This window comes from Protopterus annectens, chromosome 8.part0 (genome assembly GCF_019279795.1).
Source record: "Protopterus annectens isolate FY-2018-M chromosome 8.part0, PAN1.0, whole genome shotgun sequence".
In the NCBI taxonomy this organism is placed as follows: domain Eukaryota; kingdom Metazoa; phylum Chordata; order Ceratodontiformes; family Protopteridae; genus Protopterus; species Protopterus annectens.
The window spans coordinates 1,593,205,499-1,593,226,634 of NC_056741.1; the positions used below are offsets into that span (position 1 = coordinate 1,593,205,499).

Below are 21,136 nucleotides of genomic sequence, written 5' to 3' on the forward strand. Positions count from 1 at the left end.
AGGTAAATGAAGAAGTTCGCTTCTGATAAGACTCTAAACAAAGAGGTATTTATGGGGGGGGGGGGCACAAGTTTTGAAATAAAAGGTCAGTAATTTATAGTATGATTTAACAAGGCAAGATGGTATATATGGAGATATGTAGGGAATGACCATATTTATGAGGACTAGATCAAGGTTACTGGGGCTCCCTAGCAGGATGGTTAACTATTTGTAAAAGCCAGTCAGCATTTATAATGTCAAGGAAGCACTGGGAAAGCTGACCACTGGCAGTGTAGGACAGTCAGTTTGTTGATGGATAACTGAAGTCCCTCCATAGAATGCTATTGAGTTTAATGGGGATTTATTTCAACTAAGGTTTTAAGATAGCTACCATGCTCAGAAGGTGACATAAAAGGTGTTATATAGCTATAAAATGATAATTAGTCTTACAGTGATTTGGACATTTAGGAGTTCAAATGTAGTGATCTGAGGTATCTGCTGTGAGTTACTGATGTATTTAAATATTAATACTCCCTCACAACTGCCAGTAAGGCTGAATATATGATTAGCACTATAGACAGGAAGACAGGTGGTGCTTTTTATTGTTTGAAACCATGTCTCTGTAATGATACATATCCGAAAATGTTCAAGTCACAGGAGAGCCTCGACTTCAAGCATTACGTTAAATACGTCCAAATTAGAATTTACTAGATTGAAATGAAGAGTAGACAGATCCTGCCACCAAAAAGTCATTATGTGGGCAGCAAATGCTTTAGCCATCATGTGAAACTTGTGGTAAAAAAGGTGCAGACCACCCCTGGCAAACAGGAAGGATTGTCAGCCATCTCACCCAAAGCTGACACATACTAGACTGCCTAGAATGGCACCAGCTTCACAGCCAATTATTAAAGCGAATGATTTTGTCTTTGAATCTTGACGTCATTCTGCATGATGGCAAAATACCATGCAAGACCCATATCTTTCCTAGCTCTAACATGTCTATCTGAGGTAACTTTCCCTATTTAGCAGGACTAAGTGCATTTCTAAATCAGATGAGAAATAATTGCCTGAGCCATCCAGCTGCCACTAGTTAGAACTAAACTTAGAAAGTAATATTTTTGCTTGTACCAGAGACAGAGGGATAAAGCCCTCACTGTGGCACAGGTGACCTGGGTTTGATTACCAGCTCAGATGCTCGATAGCACAGACAGGGATGTTGTACATCAAAAGGGGAAGGTGTGCTCAGAGAAACACCTTTGAATGATCCCTGGTGGAGGCTATGGACTTGTGAGATGGTGGTGTACTATATGAGGGTAGGGCTAATGGCTAAGGCACATGTGGAGGCACGGCTGATACACAGTAGGAGCCCACTGCACACCAGCCCTGGATAAGGAATGTGAACATGAGGAGGCAGGGAAAAAGTCACAAATATACATTCCCAGGGGCAATGTGATGCTGCCCCAGGTTCCTAAGTGATGTCACTATCCCTAAAAATAGCTAGAGGCTAATGGAGATCTGGCAAACCTGGTAGATGAGAAGGGGATCCAGGGCAGCTGATAATCAGCTATAGGGAGCCGAAAAAAGAACAAGAAATAAAGAATTATGTCTGAAATGCCACCATATGGCAGGGAAAGGAAACTTCTTATAAGAAGGTGATGAATGTAGATCTGGTTTGGGGGATGGCAATTGCAGCAACAAGGATAAACCTGTTTGTTGGATGACACATTGTTTATTTATTTTATTTTACATTTGTTCAGCAGAGTAGTACATAGATCACAGCTGACAATTTGCAGCTACAAACAGGGGGAAATAATTCACAAAGAAGAAAAAAGTGTAACATCTCTTAATTATAGTCTTTGTCTTCTTCTAATTTCGTTTGGATTTATACCAGCCAGTTTCAAGATAAAAGAGCCTGGCTGACCTGTATGCTTGAGACTATTTACTAGCTAGTCCTACTCCGGTATGGAAGTAACAATTTGCATAATCAAACTCCAAAGGATGCATGCAGCCTTATTTTTTATGATCCTATCTATGAACATAGGACATAAAAAAATGTTGCTAGAAAAGTCATCTCATATGGCAATGTAAAATATCTCTGTAAAATGTCTCGGAAAAAGAAACATTTTGGCCTCTTCCTCCTGTGAATAGCAACTTTGAAATTTACAAAATGGAAAAAATATTTCATTTGGCACATTAAACTCTGTCCCATATCTCTGGCCATTTTACATATATATTTTTAAATATATTTTGAAATTAATCTGGCAGTTAGTACACATTATTAGGGCTGCAAGTTGTTTATTTCTTGTAGTCCAGGGACTGATTTTCTCAGCCTCCATTGCTTATTGCACAAATTAGACCAAGTCACTTAACCAGACAGAACTCCCAGGCTGTGTCTGAAAAAGGTCTGTGTGGATCAGTGCTCTACCCAGGTTAACAAATACAAATAAAAATTCCCTACACTTTCAACATAGTCATCTTCTGAGTGTGTAGCCTCATCTAAAATAATAAAATAAAAAAATGTCATCGCTAATTTTCAGGAAGTACAGTTGTGTAATTAAACTTACCATAATAGTAGATGTTTTAACAGATCACAGTTTCAGTAGCCTAAGCGGAATGGGTCCTAACCCCTGAGGACTGGCCAGCTTTCAAAGCTAAAGGACGGCTTCCACATGTTTCAAACATCAAGAGCTTAATCAGAGCACCAGGTAAGGAAAGTTGAAGCACAAAAAGTTCCAGAGATTTTTTTTTTTGCCCAGAAAGAGGCAAAAACCCTGAAAGAAAAATGATAGGAAACAAACCCAGCAACAAACTGGATAAAAAAGGTGAAACATCCACACCCTTGCTACACACAGGAGATAAGCAAAAGGGGGGAGCCGGAGAGAGAGAGAGGCAAGGCTACTGCAACAGTGATCTGTTAGAATGTCTGCTGTTATATTAAGTTTACTTACAAAACTTGACTATGTTCAAGTCATAGATCACTGTTGCAGCAGAGTAAGATAAATGGGTAGATTACCAGCTTAGAAAAATAGTAAAGGAAAGAGGTCAATAAACTAAACTATGGTAATCTAAATGGGTAGAGTACCATTTTAGAAAACTAGTAAAGGAAAGAGGTCAATAAACTAAGCTATGGTAACCTAAATAAGTAAATTACCATCTTAGAAAACTAGTAAAGGAAAGAGGTCAATAAACTAAGCTACAGTAATCTAAATGGGTAGATTACAATATCTTACAAAACTAATAAAGAGAAGAGGCCATTAAACTAAGACTCCAGGAACCTGTGGAGAATGGTCTCAGCAAAACCTGTTCTGGTCCTGGAAAAGGAATCCATTTTGTAGTGCTTTGTAAAATTGTATACAGAGGACAAAATGACTGCCTTTATAATACTTCTAGAGTCTGGCATTTTGCAGAAAGCCAGCAAAGAAGTCAAAGACCTTGTGGAATTGGCCCTATCTCTACCTGGAAGTGATTTATTATGGTAAGTGCAAGAAGGTTTGTCTTAAATTACTGCTGCCAAAATCATGGACTGAAACTAAATGCCAAAAAAATGCATTACTGTATCCTTTGGGAAGTCATCTAACCCAGGGAACTACCACATTGATAATACATACATAAGAGTTAACCCAGCTGTTCAGGATTTGAGAACTTGTGTGGACATTGACCTAATGTTTGACCAGCATGTGTCCATTGTTGTAATAAAGCCCTTGTATATTGATAAGTTTATAAACAAACAGATTGTGTCTTGACCTATACATGTCATTGTCCCCCTTTCTCAGCCCTCATTATGCCAGTCATTGAATATAATGCCTCCTTTGGCATGTATCTGTACAGACACATGCAACAACTGGAACATCTATACAGATACCTTACTAAAAGGATACAAGGCCTAAGCAACATGTCTTACATGGACTGACACAAAGGCTTGTCACTATACTCGGTATCCTACTGATTGCTAAGAGATGACCCGTGTCTGGCATACAAGAAATCCTCCAAACCCATTACTGATGGATTTACTACACATCAGCAAGTCAAATGGTATCAGAAATACTTGGTCTAGGGAACTAAACCTCTTCTGCAATATCAACAGAATGTTTTGGAGGGGCAGGTATATCTTGCAGAGGATACCACTGTTCTGGAACAGATTCCCCATCCACATAAAATAAAGTTTATCCCTGTCCATTTTCAAGTGCAACTTCAATCTATGGATGAGAAATAGAAAATTTATCACAGGACTGCCCCCTGTAGGGTTCCTATTAGATGACCGAAGACGCATTCTTTCAAATGCGTCTTGGTCGAACTTGAAAAGACGAAAAGGCAAAATGATGAAGCAGCATATAAGCAAATTCTTTCCCTGGGAAAGAAATTGCTTGGCCGCGTCCGTCACTTTGCTGTTTTCGTCACTGTAGTGCGATCTTGGAGTTGGTATATTTAAGTAGGGGGGTGTCGGGGGCACAGCCCCCCAAATCAGGGGGGATGTGCGGGGCGAAGCCCCCCACTTTATGTTATGTTTTAAGTGTATTTTTTTTTGGAACAGCGATTTTTTTTCCCCTTGGAAAAAAAATCGCTGTTCTAAGCGTTCGAGTTTGTAAGCTTTCGCTTACATGGGGTCGATAAATCATTGTTCCTTTGATTTAATATAGTCCCCCCCTTGTACTACTAATGGACAGAGGCAGCTCTCAAATGCTTTCTTCCATGCATGGATCTCCTCAAATTATCTGTGGTATGATCCCAGTTATTCTCTTTAGGGGGTAATATATAACTATTGACCATGGGATGGGTAAGGCCAATCTATAACAAACTGAGATAGGGTACTACAAGCACAAAGGCTTAAAATGGCCCACAAGGGCAGTTAGCCCAGTATTTAGCTATGAATTATGAACCTATAATAACAACAGCAAGAGACAGCCATCTTGAAAGGGCTGTTTTTTGACACTGGTGTCCTTTCCTCTTACCATCATTGGAGACACAGCTGATCAGCTTTCGTGAAGGCTCAAGTTTTGTAGTTAGTACCTGAAATGACTACAGACATCTTGAAAAGCTTACTCTGGGTCCATTCGAACCAGCTCATCAGGCTGACTTGAGGATCTTTTCAAGGATGACTGTTTTACTCATTCTTTTTGACATCAACTAGGAGAGTATGTGAGTTGCAAGCACTTGTAGTGAGTCAGTCCTACCTCATTTTTCTGAAGAGCATTGCTTTTTGAGACCTGATTCTTCTTTTATGCCTAAAGTGGTCCCACAGGTTACTTTAAACCAAAGTGTTCATCTCCATGCCTTTTCTTGAAGAATCTTTTTATCCCTTATTCTTTGGTTCAGGAAAAAAGACATGGAGATGAACACTTTGGTTTAAAGTAACCTGTGGGACCACTTTAGGCATAAAAGAAGAATCAGGTCTCAAAAAGCAATGCTCTTCAGAAAAATGAGGTAGGACTGACTCACTACAAGTGCTTGCAACTCACATACTCTCCTAGTTGATGTCAAAAAGAATGAGTAAAACAGTCATCCTTGAAAAGATCCTCAAGTCAGTCTGATGAGCTGGTTCGAATGGACCCAGAGTAAGCTTTACAAGGACAAAGCTGAACTCCCAAGGAAGGATCACCAGATTCTTAGGTGGACAAGCATGAAACACCCTTTTAAAAAACTGTCTGACTTGAGCATGGTTAGGAGAAGGATCAGAACAATGCATGGTAAAATAGTTTATTGCTGCTATCCCAAACCTTTTTACAAGGATGGGAAAACAATGGATAAGTTGGGGAAGCAAATATATTCCTCTAGTACTTTGACTTTCAGGAGTTTAAACTGTCCGCACACATGCTAAAGTTTTTACTCTTATACTTTGAGAGGTTTGCCATCAAAACTTTGAAAGCTCGTGTGGGAAAATCACATGGCTGAAATTAAGTTTTCAAAGTTTCACAATACCAAACTGGAATAATCTGAAATCATAATAATGAAAGTAAAGCTTGATTTGCTATTATGAGTTTGGCATTGTGAATAGAGATCGCAGTGCAGTGAGGATGGGGGAATTTACCCTTTTTCTCACCGTAGTGCAATCTTGGATTTGGTATATATAATAGGCAGGGGGTGTGGAGGGTACTGTCTCCCACATGGGGGGTGCAGGGGGACTTGCCCCCCTGCTAAAACATATAAGGACATACGTACTTTCGAAGCCGGAAGTGTGGTATGTCGATTGTCATTTGCCGTGTTATTGACGTTTGACATTTAGGCTAAATTTTGGGTTTGGTTTTGGCACTGTAGTTCAGTCTTTTGCTTAAAAAAAATATTTTGCTTTCAATATTTTGATGGTAAACCATTTTGAGAACATGCAAAAGTCAGTAGTTAACATTCATTCTTTTGAGGTAAAAAATAAATAAATAAATAAAGGGACACTGGTCTGCCAAGCAGCAATGACTGCTATTCCATACTGAATGAATCATACAGCAGCAGATTTTTTTTTACACTTCTAATGTCATACTTTCCAGCATGACATTTCAAACTTTGATGAACGGAACTAATGATTAGCATATCATTGGTTACACATTATAGAAAAAAAGGCACACCTTCAGTATGGGGATTTTGGCACTCATGACTGACAGTACCATTATCTTTTAAGCATCTCTCTTCCAAAGCAACATTTTCTGTGAATGGTAACTTACCTGTAATTCGTCCTAGCTTGCCATAATGGAAAGCTCCTGCCACCCCTGCAATATGGGCACCAGTCCCAAATCCAATCAAATGAACATTTCTGCTGTCAACACCACCAGACTGCAGAGAGAGTTAAAACAGGTAAGTAAAGTTAATTAGCATTTTATTCTTTTAAAATTTACAAAGACATCTTTTTTAACTATTCATTTATATTTTCTGATACTTCTATCAATGTAAATCTACCTTCTAGTGCTATTGTCCACCCAGCATTTTCTGCTCTTATATGGACAGTGTTTGCAAGAAAATCTATTTAACCTGCTTATCCCCCAATGAATCTTGGACCATGCTAGGACTGACTACTTCCTTTGTTTTTGCTTTCCCTTCACACTAAATCAGTGTGATTGCCTTCATCTCAGGAGAGTTCACTTCATTGTACACCAAGCATTACATACATGTTCTGCAGCACAAAAAGGCACAATCTTTTTTTCTTTTTTTTCTCTGGGGCATCTAGTACCACAGCATTCAGTACCATTATCATTTATTTTCCTGAACTCCACTTTCTAAGGATCTATAACCATTGGATTATCTGAAATAGGCCTCCTCATATATCTCCTCTCCGGAGGGATGTATATGTACTAACACTATTGTTTTTCGTCTCTTTTTTCCTAAGCTCTTGGAAGTTGTGGCATGCAATGAGCCAGGTGTACTACAAACTCAGGTGTGCTCTCACATGTTAGGATGTGCCACAAACAGATGTGCTTTCACATGTTGCCATACACCACAAACAGACACACGTACTTCCACACACATACTCTGTATTCAAACTTCTAGTCTTCCATTATAGACAGTTGTGTAGCTTCTTGTGTTTCTCTAAGCCAACATTAGGAAACAGATGTAGTTGCCTATCCTCCCTCCTCCAATGAAGGAGATACATCCTCTGGCCAGCTCTCAGGGATCTGGGATGCTAAATTAACCAAGACTCTTCATGCTTTGATAGAGCTGACCAAAATCTATATGATCTTGGCATTTTCTTATATTGCATTTACATTTGAGAAGAAAGGGACCATGTCAGTCAGTTTTTCTCATATCAGTTCTGAATATTTTGATAACATTTTCTTTACAGTATTACCTTTATTAAGAGGATATCTGCAGCAGATCACGTATCCCTCATCTACTCCCACGTTAGGAAACTGTGACTTAATTTACCATGCAAACCTGTCTGTCTGAACATCCTCTTATAAGAGATCTCTCATCGTGTGATGTTTCTTACTTTGGCCTCCCTAACATACTTTGTGGTATAAAGCCTTTTTTGTATTAATACATATAATAGGATGAGACCCTGCATTATAAATTCATCTTTCTGGCACTGTTTGTTGTTCACTAGAAATGACATTGCTTCAGCTTCTTATTTTGTTTTCAGGGGAACACCCACACTATTACTGATTTATATTCATTTCGATGTGGATATCTGGCCTCCTTTTAACAAACTACTGATTTCTGTTCTTGCATTTTGTACAATAGTGGGACAAGTACAAGGAGAAGTTCAAGACAACATGGGACAGATGAAAAAATCCTGGAAAGACAAGGGATGGAAGAAAGATCTCTGGTACTAGATAAGATGGCTCGGCAGACTATGTGGTGAGGCACCTTTGAATTTCTGATAGGTCAGAGAGACATAGCATGCCGTGTGAGGTCACATCATAATGTAACATACAAAAATGACATCCGAAGGAGACTCACTAGTCTAGTTAATCTGACAACTGCCAAAACTAGTGTCAGTCAGATAGTTTCCTCTGTTCCTTCTATTTTTACTGATTTCACGGTGCCTCAGTCTTGACACCTGTTCCACAGCAGTGTGTGTAATAAGCATAAATATATATTTACCCTAAAACTACAACAAGACAGAAGGGTGGGATAAAAACACACAGATGAGCTGGCATATGTAGCAGGCGTGGCAGTCTTGTTTTAATTCAGGGATTCCAATCGGGTGCCTTCTTTGTGGAATCTGCCTGTCCTTCCCGAATTTGCCTAGGTACTCCAGTTTCCTCCCACATCCCAAAAATGTGTGGTAGGTGTATGAGTAGCCCTAAATTGTTCATAGGTAGCAGTGTGTGTGTGTGTGTGTGTGTGTGTGTGTGTGTATGTGTGTGTGAGTGTGAGTGTGTGTGTGTGTGTGTGTGTGTGTGTGTGTGTGCGCGCGTGCGTGTGTGTGTGTGTGTGTGTGTGTGTGTGTGTGTGTGTGTGTGTGTGTGTGTGTGTGTGTGTGTGTGTGTGTGCGAGGTGTAGAAGAAAGTCCTGGCAATATATTTACATTCCCTACTTGCACAGCAAACTCTGTGGATGGCACTGACTTTTCATGGAGTCATGACAGCTGAATGAAGCTGAAGAGTACTGAATGGATAGTTACACATTTCTTCATTCGGGGTAGCTAGGGCATGGAATAAAATGAAAATTAAGTTTACAAACATGGCAGAATAAAGAGAGAAACACATATGGAAAAGAGGTAATAGGAATAATTTAGAGGGGTTGTCAAAGGTTAAAGTATTACAAAAGAGGAGCAATTGCAGGGAAAATAAGGGAAGTATTCAGACAATATAAGGTTGCTGTTAAGCAAGTATTTTTTTAATAACTCCAGAGCACAAAATCTTTTAGCACGACAACTCAGGCAACAGAAAGCAGAAAGTGCTGTTGCCAGATTTAGTGAGTCCATGAGAAAAACACTAACCAGAAATCATATAGAAGTAATCTCCCTTTAATTAAGGTATTAGTTTGTAAAAAGTCAATGTCCCTCCAAACACAGAGAACACAGAAATCTATGCAGAATTGTTCACAGAAACTTTGTATAACCATGTTAAATATCTGCATAAAGGCTGCTGTACCTAGCAGAAGTAAGCCCAAAACTAGCTCTAAAAACAAAGCACCCTGGCTTAATCCTAAATTAAACAGGTTATACACAAAAGGAAAAAAAAAGTAATAGCTAAAATCAGGAAGTGTAACGCCAAAGTAGGGCATTTGAAATGTACTGCGAGTGACTAGCCTAAAATGCATTGCTCCCTACACAGACAGTGTGACACACACAAAACATCCATAATCGACATGTGCGGGTATAGAACCCCTGACAGAGGTCTGTGTCACACAAGAGTATGGAGCTGTTATAGGATACACCACAGGGATTATTAGAGTGTTTGTTCCCCAAAGGTGTATTTCACAATGAATGACATCAGCAGGATTGCCAAAGTAAGGCACTTGGAATGTACTGTGAGTGACTAGCCTAAAATGCATTGCTTCCTACACAGACAGTGACACACACACAAAACATCCACAAGTGACATGTGTGGGTGTAGAACTCCTAACAGGGATCTATATCACACTACAGCATAGAGCTGTTACAAGACGTACCACAGGGATTACTTGAGAACTCCTTCCCCAAAGGTGTATTTTACAATGAATGACATCGGCAGGATTGCCAAAGTAGGCCGTTTGAAATGTACTGAGTGTGACTAGCCTATAATGCATTGCTCCGTTCACAGACATTGAAACACAAACAAAACATCCAGAACTGCCATGGGTGGGGATGGAACCCTACCACAGTTCTAAATCACACTCCATCAGTACGCAGTTACAGGATGCATTACAGAGATCACTGGGATACAACCTTCCCAGAGGTGTATTTCTAGGTGGGTGACATCAGCAGCCTTGCCAAAGTTGAGTGCATGAATTGTAAGGAGTGTGAGTACCCTAAAAAGAATTGCTTTTGACACAGATATGGTCAGACAGACACACAACACTTGCCATGTCTGGGATTAGAACACCTACTTAACTACTTTATCACACTATAGCAGTACACAGCTACAACACTTGCCATGTCTGGGATTAGAACACCTACTTAACTACTTTATCACACTATAGCAGTACACAGCTACAGGACACACTACAGAGATTACTGGGGTACAGCCTTCCCAGAGGTGTATTTCTAGGTGGGTGACATCAGCAGCCTTGCCAAAGCTGAGTATATGAATTGTAAGGAGTGTGAGTACCCTAAAAAGCATTGCTCTCTACACAGTCAGAGATAGACAGACTCACACACACACAGAGTTGCCAAGTCTGGGGTTAGAACATCTACCTAACTACTTTATCACACTACAGTAGTACGCAGTTATGGGACACGCCATGGAGATTACTAGGCTATAATTCTCCCAAAGGTGTATTTCACATTGGGTGACCTCAGCAGGCTTGTCATAGTAGGGCTATGGGAAGGGCAGTGTGTGCATGGGCCATAAACCATTCATGTACGGGTTGACACACCACATGTGGCACACACGGGGTCATATGTCACAGGTACATGTATACAGCTGCTAGATGACTATGTTCTTGTACAGTCATGCTGCACAGCTGGCACGTGCACCACATAGTTTGCAATGCTGACAGATACTGGTGGCTAGTATTTGCAGTGAGTGACATCTGCACCTCATGTGTTTGGGGTTCTTTGGCTGTGTGCTGGGTGGGACATGCCTGGATGGCTCCTTGTCACAGTCACCCTCTTCCACACATCTATGTACATCTACCTTTGGCTTATTATAGTGTGTTGTCCTGACATATATGTCTGTATTCCTATCCACTGTGTGTGCAAGGCATAAGTGGTGCATACTGATGAGTTTCTGCACTAACAACTGCAACTGCCAGATATGTCTGGTCCACTGGTGTTAGCAGTCATGGCCTTCAGGTGTTTAAGTGTGTGAGCATGCCCAGTATGACCTTTCAGTATGTTGTTGACTGACATTGCCTTCATTTCTCTGTGTGTGAGCATGCCCAGTATGGCAATCTGTATTGAATGTGTGGACTGTGTCCAGGTAGTTTGTGCTGCAGTGCTGACTTTTGTGTTGTACACCCAACAAGTAGCATGCTGTCTCTGCATGGTATCCATTGATCATTTGGCTTTGACTGTTACTACATTTCTGCATAGCAGGGGGGGGGGCTATGCATAGGAGTCAGTTATTATATTACTATGTAGGATGGGGGGCACACTTGACTATTTCTACATTTCTACACAGGGTTGGGGGGCACACCTGACTATTATTACATTACTATGTAGGATGTGGGGGGCACACATGACACTTGTACACATTTGCTATGACTGTACCGGTATGTCAGGTACTCCATTTCATTCTGTATTGCTAATTGTCAGGCTGAATAGAGGCATATCAGTGTACTACAAGTCTTAGCTTTGGTTGCCCTACATATTAGTGTCTGACTTCCTACCCTTCAGAACTAACATCCCACTGCCTGATCTGCTGTAGTCTGTCTGTGTAGGCCTGTGGGGAGGTTACCCATAGACATCATTCAGGGGCCATAGCACAGGCACTTTTTGGGTTTGTCTACACCTGTACTGCTGGCTGAGACTTTTGTTGGGTATGTGAACCTCCCTGACTGGCATATGTGAGTCATATGGACACACGTCGCCCAGCACATTTCCTGCAGTGGGTTTTGTCACCCTGTGTAGTACTGGCTACTATGGTGACTCCAGTATGTGTTACAGATATCATGGTGCCACTATGGGTGTCTACTATCTGCTGCCATAACATTCAGCCACCCAATTCCTTTGTATGCTCACATCCATACCATAGATACAGGTAATGACACATTCTACTCCATTTGGCAATTGTTAGGCTGATTGACTTACCTTGTGGGTGTGCCAGGATTGAGGATGGTGCTGGAGAGCTGCCTATATCAGATGCACATAGTACACTCCCTATACATGGTTGAGCACAGGTAGTGTCATGTTTGTCATCCCTTTTACTGTATGTGCGAGTCAGAGAGAGGTGTCATTCCCTGGGATCCTTCTGTGTCAGTACATGTGCAATGCGATGCCTCTTTGCCAAGGTCAGGGCATACTGGGCATGCCTCCTTCTGCCTACTGGGGCAGGCTCAGGTTGTTCCTCCTCCGAGTCACTCTGTGCCTGTGCAGGCCTTGGCATTGGTGGGGGGCTGTGTGGCCCTGCCCCATGTTGTTCCTGCTGTAGCTGTTTCCGCAGGATCATATTTGTGTAGCATTTGGGTATATGTAGCTGGTGAATACTGCAAGCCTCCACCAGATGTGTCCAGACACTGGAACCGTGACCTGAGCATCCCAAACACACACTCAATTATATGTCTGGCCTGTGCATGTGCCTCATTATGGCATTGTTGTTCAGGTGTGTGAGCATTTCTGATGGGTGTCATCAGCCACGTCTCCAGTGTGTACCCAGCATCCCACACTAGGTGACCGTAGGGGATGTTCCCATTGGCAAATCTCTAGTACAGCTGCGTCAGATGTCATATGTGGGAATCGTCATAGCTTCCAGGGCAGCCAGCACACACATTCATTATAATGCCCTGGGCATCACATACGACCTGGGAGCTGATGGAGGGAATGCCTCTGTGATTGATGTAGGTCCTGCCCTGCTCACTGGGTGGTGCTTTCATGCATATGTGCATGCAGTCTATAGCACACACTACCCCAGGGTATTCTGTTATTTGGTGGAAGAAACGCATATTGCTGGTCAACACCTCGCAGGTGCTGAGGAAATATACGTGCTCACTGGCATGTGCTGACATTACATCCAGGAACTGGTGAAATACTCTGGATGCTGATGTCTGTGAGATCCCCATGATATCCCCAGTTGTGCTTTGGGAGGTACCTGTGGCTAGTGTACCTCGGCCTACACATACCTTGGTATCCACTGGGATGGGTTCCCCTCAGTCAGTTTGGTGTCTCAGGTGTGGCCAGCACAGCTCAACAATTTGCTGTAGGAGGTCTCTGTCCAGCCTATAGCGCTCCACTATCTCCAGCTCATGTAGCCCCTGGTAGGTTACCCTGGTTCTGTACACTCTTCTCCGTCTCCTCACAGTGGGTTGTTCGGCAGCATTCACATCCTCACCACCCTCAGCCTCTTGCACATGTTGTTCTATGTTGCCTGCTGCAGCCCTTTTCATTTTGTAGGTTTGTTTGTTAAAATTTTCCCGCTTGTATACACCGGTGGTGTAGAGTGTGGGAAAAACCAGAGGGGAAGGTGTTTTCTGGGTGTAGTATTCTGGGCTGGGCTAGTCTGCTGCCTGTGTAGTTGCCTGATTCTGATGCATTTCACCTGCTAGCTACCTACTGCTGTTTTCCCTTCCCATTGCCTCCCTGTTTAAGCCCGGGTGCGTGCCGCACAAACACAGTGCTCAAATGTGCACACTGCTGCTATTTCCTGGTTTAACTTCTTTTTTCTTCCTGTATAACCCGGTGCGCAGCACACACACCCGCTTACGCTTTGTAAAGAGTGCTAGGCAGGTTTAGACACACCCCCTAGCTTAGCTGTGCTAAGCTAGGAGCAAACCCGAGCTACTGGGCTTCAGTTTGCTTACAGCATGCCTGACACACCTCCCCATGATGTCACCTACCTCCTTGGCTTGAACCCAACTGTTCATACTCTTACACTGTTGGGACCTGTCTCACATGCTGAGGAAAACTGGGATTCACTATCCTTCCCCTCATTTGCATAGGATTGCCTGCTAATGCATAGTTACATGTCTCACACTGAGCCTCCCCCCTTAGCAACCACTACTCACTGGCCAGGTTGTCTTCTGCCTGCCACTGACTTACATGGCAGACTACTGATTTTAGTTAGAATACTTATTTTAGGTTTATTTTATTATTTTCCCCCCGATCCCATTTGCGTGTTGCTGCCCTATGCTTAAACAGCCAAGATTGGCTAAAAAAATAAATGTCAATTTTTTTTATTTTTTGTATTGTTTGCAATGCCAATGGCCTTATACTTGGCATGCTTCCTCATTGATATGCAGCCTTTAATTGGGGCTGTCATAGCTCTGTTTTGTAATTTGCAGAAATGTATTCAGTTACTAATCAAGTACATTTCTACAGATTGCACTAGTCCTGCACGGCCTGTTTCCAGCTTTCTGGATTGCAGATTTACCTCATTTGCATGGTTTTCACATTCAAATGGGGTAATTTGCATACAGGGACTGGGAACATGCTGGACTAGTGCAAGAGCGTTCGTTCATGTCAAACGAGCACATACGTGGATTGCTCGGCCGCCATATTCGCTTTAGCAGCACTTAGACAGCTCCTGCACGCCGTGTAGAGCTTGCTGAATCCGAGGGAGAGCCTCAGCAAACAATGTTCTTCCCGACTTACTACTTAGTCGACTTCCAGTATTATCAGAAACACCCGCTCAAGGGAGCTCCATCTCTTTTGCATAGCTAGAATTCTTAAGATCCTCACAGATCAACAGCCTAGTAAGTACCTATGAACCTATAAGGTGAATAAGATGAAGACTGTAAAAGTACCAGAGATGTTATGTCAATGCTCAAAGAAAGATCCCGCAGTCTAGCAATGATGAATACAGACAACAGACCAAACAGGATCAAAATGGAGCACCACTGGTGAGTCCTCACCAGCCGAAGGTCAGTTATAACCTTTAAAAGGGCTGCCTCAAGACTATGCCTGCACCTAAAGCTGGGCTGATAAGGAATGAGGAGACCATGAAATCTTTAGTACAAATACACTCCTCATATACCATTTTCATGGCAACTTCTTCTCTAAAAGGAGGGTTAGAGATTAGGTGGTAAGTTTACAAATTAAGTTGATATGATGAAGTTTTATTTTTTTCACTTTACAAACTAGGCTGACCTTATGGCAGTAGATTCATGGCCATATAGTTGACATAACTAAAATCTGGCAAAAAAAAAATTGTAATATTCCACAATAAGACTGTTCTAGAGCTCAAAACAGACACTAGATGACAAAGACAATCTAATTTTGTAACTTTTCCTGCCTAAAATTGTAAAGCCTACCTGTAATAATAGGAAGTAAAATCCTGTCGGACGGTCAAATAAGCCAGGCTGCACAGACTGCTGACAATCAAAAATATATTGAGTGGTTCTGTGGAAGTGGCAAAAGCCTAAGGGTTCAAGAACACTTTAAATGAGATTTCTGAACTGTATACAGATAATAGCCATCCAAAGAAAGAAGGTATGATTTCCTTCAGATGTGCCAAGACTTGATCCAGTGCTCTGCATTTCACAAAGGTTAAGAGGATATTGCTATTTATAAGGAGCAATAAAAGCAAGGAGTAAAGGAACAGGTGAAATGTAATGCAAAAGAAAGGTAACTCACTTGATACTAAATGAAACCACTGTATCAAGATTGCATACACTACAGTTCAACTAATGCAGGCTCAATAAGGGAATCACATCATTATTAGAGGTGTCCTTAAACTAAGACAAGTACATCTCTGGGTGCCTTAGTCAGATGAAGTATAAGATGGAAATGGCCTACGTAATGACCAAACTATAATAACATCTCTAATTTAGATATGACCATATATAGTGAGAAAATCAAGCCCAAAGAATGAAGCTTGAATTGGTAGCAGAGAATTTCCTGAGCAAAGCCACACTACTCATAACTTTGAAAGAATTCGATGGTGAGGTCATCCATTTGCCTTCAACAAAGGTATTACCATCTCAAACAACAATCTTGGACTCTGAGGCATTGTATTGATGGGGAAATCTAACTCCTGCAGAAAGGTATATTGCAAATGAGGAGAAATATACAGTTTGCTTCCTTCCTCAAGGACCTATTCAAAGTAGTAGCTAGATCTACTGTCTGTCTGAATCATCTCCAGTCTTGAACTAAAACAAATGAAATATCCTCTCTGATATTGCCTTATCTGTGACTCTAGATAACCCAACCATCAGGTGAAATGGTAGCAATCAGGTGATAACCAAACCTCTTGTAAATATAGATTTTAATAACCAGTGTAAGGTCAAAATCTGCAACAAGTCAAGTATAATGCCATGCTTATTGTGGATGCTGTTAGCTTTGCATAACAGACCATGAAACAAAGCTCTAGAAAAGCAAGCATTACTACCTGGTTACAGATGATTCTCCAACATACTTGGGAGCTCACACAGATAGAAGGTAGTCTGTCTCACTGAGACCTCTTCCCTGATGGGCACAAGGAGCACTCACTGGGATCCACTGGCCACTATTAGTGTAAGAAACCAGTGTCTATCTCCCTCTGCCTAATAACATTTGTTCAAGAAACTGACAATCATACCTCTCAACTGTCCAGTTTTTAGCCTCATATTTTTGGAATGTTTGTCATACAATTTATACTTTTCTGGCAAATTTCTGACAAATCACTGAAGCTTGAAGTCACAAAATAATGATATACATTTGCGTTTCAGACTTCATATCCTTCAGAAAAACAAATAACACAAAACCACTTATTCTAGTAATTTTCTAGGTTTGTAAAATCTATTTTTAAAATGTGTTGTAGATTTTTGGCCTTTGTCCCCCATTATGTATAGTTTTGTCTAGATTTCTTGCAGTTAGGGGTTAGAGGAATGCTGAGAAAATAATGTCACACCACAAGGTGGATGGATTCATGTTGACTGATCGAATGTAATTTAGATAAATGAAAAAAAAAATGAAAAACGTTCACCAAAATGACCTCTGAAGAACAAATCAACAATATTTTTTGCAGGTGGACAAGTCTCCCTGCAACCACAACACCCCCAGACTTATATATACCAACTCTGAGATTGCAAAACAGTGAAAAATAAGAAAACTCCACTGTCATTGAATGTAAGTTTGGTGAACAGCATTTGCTCCTTTTGTGTTTGCCAAAATTAGGTTCAATCACACAACATTCTCCCATGGTGGACACGCAGAAAGAAAATGGAGGAGGATTAACAGGAGGCCCTTATTATACCCAAAGCCCATAAGTAAATGAGACTTTAGATTAATCAAGAAAGATTTCTAATGTCAAATGTACACACCATTCTAATTACCCCATACCCTGTCAGTTATCAACTTTGCCTCCTAAATCCTCTCTAGTCTTCATTTTTTATTTCTAAGTATTTAGTAAAAATGTATGCACATCCTTCTGCACTCTGCTCATTAACATGTTAACGTAACCTGCCATCTATCACTGTTCCTTTTTACCTGACAGGTTGGAAGAAATAGTGGTTAGACACAAGCATTTGTTTTTTTTTAACCATCCAACACCCTGCTTACACACAATATCCTTTTAAATACCATTATCTTTTCAATGAACACATCTCTTACTTCTACCCCTGTCCATAAAGGCTGCCTTCTCCTCTCACCGTTTCTTCTGACAAATTATCTCAATACACTTTTCCTCCTTTGTATACTCTACACAGCTCCTCTGTTGTTCCTTACATATGTCTTTCTACATTACTGCTCACTAGCATTTAACTGATTAAAATCTTCTCTTGTAAGCCCAGATCTAGGCCCTTGTTCCACAAACTGTGATTCATGATTCTCACTACATCAGAATCACTATTACATAAGGTATCTTTCTCTTCTATACCTAGCAGTTCAACTACATTTGTGGAAATAAAATACTGCTTGTTCTGATTTTTCCTTGAGTCACTTTTGACTTGTAGCTTAATTCTACCATGGCTTTGGTCAGTTCAGCCACTTTACACCCTGTTAATGTGGTCATCTTCCAGCCCACTGATTTATAGTCTTTTAACTTTAATGACCGTAATGTTAGCACTTTCATTTAACTTTTTAACATAATGTGTAAGTAGGTGGGTATGTTGGGGACCAATCAAATGAAAGCTGCTGTTTTTTAAATGGAATTGTAATGAAAATGTAATGACTGATGAAGTTTAATATTAAGTTAAACAAAAGCGTTATTATTACGGTCATTAAAGTTAAAAAGTTATAAAAGTTTTTGGAGTCACTGGAGCTTTTATTAGAGCCATTATTGTTTTGTTTTGCTGGCTATGGAGAGTATGGAGAGTACAGAGTTAGTTCTCAGTGCCAAAAGTGGTTTGGTAACGTTGTACTTACCTATGAACCCTTGCTGCCCATGAAGAGGTAGCTGCCATAATGGCTGATACCTTTAGTGATCACTCCTGATAAATTTAACTTGAAAAAGTCAGCAACTAAATTTCCAGGAAGAAATTCAATAAGGTCCATAAACAGGATTACCATCCTTGGAATATTACTGCTCAGCTACCTTTTGCCTGGATACCAGTGCATACCCTGCCTACCACTGAGGAAATACTTCTTCTTCATCTTTCAGCTTTTCCTGGTTAGGGGGTCGCCACAGTGGATCACCTGTCTGCTCATGATTGGCAGTGGAGTTTTATGGTGTCAAGGTGCCAGCCTGACACCCAACCTTCCACAGAAGGCACACACTCACACCTAGGGCCAATTTAGAGTATCCAATCCACCTAGAGCATGTCTTTGGGATGAAACCGGAGCATCCAGAGGAAACCCATAAGACCACAGGGAGGACATGCAGAGTCCACACAGAAGGCACCCCAGCTGATGATCAAACCGGAGAACCTCTTGCTGTGAGGTGGCAACACTAAATGCTGCACCACCATGGCCGCCCCACCATTGAGGAGATACTAAATTATTTTAATTGTGTTGACAGAAATGCCCAATCACTTATCCCTACTGAATAACTTAAGAATCACAGATGGACATATTACAAATGAAAGAAAAAAGTCACCCATCACTGCATGACCATGTAGTACTTCCCATTTTATTCTGTCAACATCCTTATCATTGTACTAGTTCTTATCATTGTACTAGTTCACAAATGTCCTCTACTCTCCTCTTTACCATCTTCCTTGCTCACCCAATCTCTCCACTCCCTTATTAACCTTCACCATGATTTCCCTATCATGCACCCACTATCCTTATTTATTTACTTTTGCTGAGCAGGTTAGTCCCACTAGGTCTGTTGTTGGTTAGTATGAAGGAAGAAAAGGTGGTAGTTACATGAATAGAGGAACTTTGGCAAGGAATCTGGAGGAAGCCCCCATTAAGGACAAAATGAAATACAAGGACAAAGAATGAATGCTACTATCTTAAAGATGTTGTAAAGTACAGTTGTGTAAAAAATTACCATAACAGTAGATGTCCTACTGATCACTGTGGCAGTATTCCAAGTAATCCCAAATCCCAAAGAAGGGTGGTTATCTTGCCAAATAACCTGGACATCTGGCCCAGTTACCAAAGCCAAAACCTTCCTTAGACCCATAAGTCCCCTGTGTGACCTAAGCCTGTGGATGTTAAGGATACATAAGTGGACATATGAGAGTAAAACTTCAGATTATCTAAAAGCCGGGAAACCTGTAGACACCGGAGGATATAATAAATGAATGGTCAACTAGGAGAGGTCAACTAGGAGAGGTCAACTAGGAGAGGTCAACTAGGAGAGAAGAAGGCAGAAAAAAGGCTCCCCCTAGGTCCATGAGAAGAAAACGAAAGATATGTAGGGTGGGCAAAATAAAAAAGAATATTGCAATAGCCTAGTGGTTAGGGTGGTTGCCTTACAAACACAAGATGCAGGGTTTGAGTCTCACAAGGGATAATTGGCTAGGCTTAAAATAGCTCGCAAGAGTAGTTAGCCTAGTACTAATCTATGAACCTAGTAATCAGTAGGACATTTACTGCTATGGTTCATACACACTGTACTATGTCCTTCCTTAGAGCATTGTTGCAGTATTCTAAACTGTTCAATGATTTCCAAAGCTTAATGAGTGTTGAGGGTGGCTTGATGTAGGAGAGCTGTTACCCAGTCAGGAAAGGACTGATGTGACAAAGGCAGCGTCACTTCTAGAGAAAGTATATAACCTGTAATGTTTGATAAAGGAATGCACAGGAAACCACATAGCTGCCTCTAGGTAGGCTCTCAGGTCTACCCTATTTTAAAAGGCTCTAGATGAGGCCACTGCTCTGTTAAGAGTGTGCTTTTACTGACAAAGGTAAAGACTTTCCATGCCAAATACAACAAAAGGAAATGGATTTAGAAATCCAGTTAGCAATAGTTTGTTTTGAAACTGGGTTACCTAGCTTAGCCTCTTGGAAGGAAACAAAAAAATTAGTCAGTCTTGCAGACTAATTTGAGCTGTGTGTCAACATCCAGGGAATGTATGATTCTCCCTCTCTTTTTCTGTGTATTAGGAAAGAAAGTAGGGAGTTGATGGTATGATTGAAAGATAGCTCATTGACCACTTTAAGCATAAATTAGGGGTTGATCCTCAAAGAGGCTATGTTCTTATGAAAAATAAGAAAGAAAAAGAAATAAGAATAAGAAAGAGAGGGGTTGCTATCAGGGCTTGGAGCTCAGAGACTCGTCTAGCTGAAGTAATGGCTAGTAGAAGTATGGTTTTACAAGTACAGAATCTGACAGAGGCAGAAGATGATTGTTCAAAAGCAGGGAGAGCAAGTCTTTCAAAAACAAAGTTAAGATCCCCAAAAAACATTGTTTTTCTAGGTGGGTTGTGGTAGAGTACACCTTTTAGAAACTATTTTACCTCTAGCTTGGAAAGAAAATAAGGGTCTAGAGGAACGTATGCCGAAATAGACAAAAGGTGTGCCTTGATTGAAGAGTATGCCACAACAGCTTTTAATATTTCATACAAATAAGACAGGATAGTGGGAACTCTTGATTGTACAGGGTCCTGATCATGGGCGAGAAGAGGA

The 21,136-nt window shown here is 41.0% G+C and overlaps 1 protein-coding gene across 1 annotated transcript in view; it reads right to left on the reverse strand.

The window, feature by feature from the left end:
* LOC122809553 (lipase member H-like) overlaps window positions 1-21,136 on the reverse strand; it is a 462,467-nt gene that overhangs the window by 351,921 nt on the left and 89,410 nt on the right. Inside the window, exon 3 of the mRNA XM_044081135.1 lies at window positions 6,630-6,738. Coding sequence (XP_043937070.1) covers window positions 6,630-6,738 — 109 coding nt within the window. The remainder of the gene's footprint in view (window positions 1-6,629; window positions 6,739-21,136) is intronic.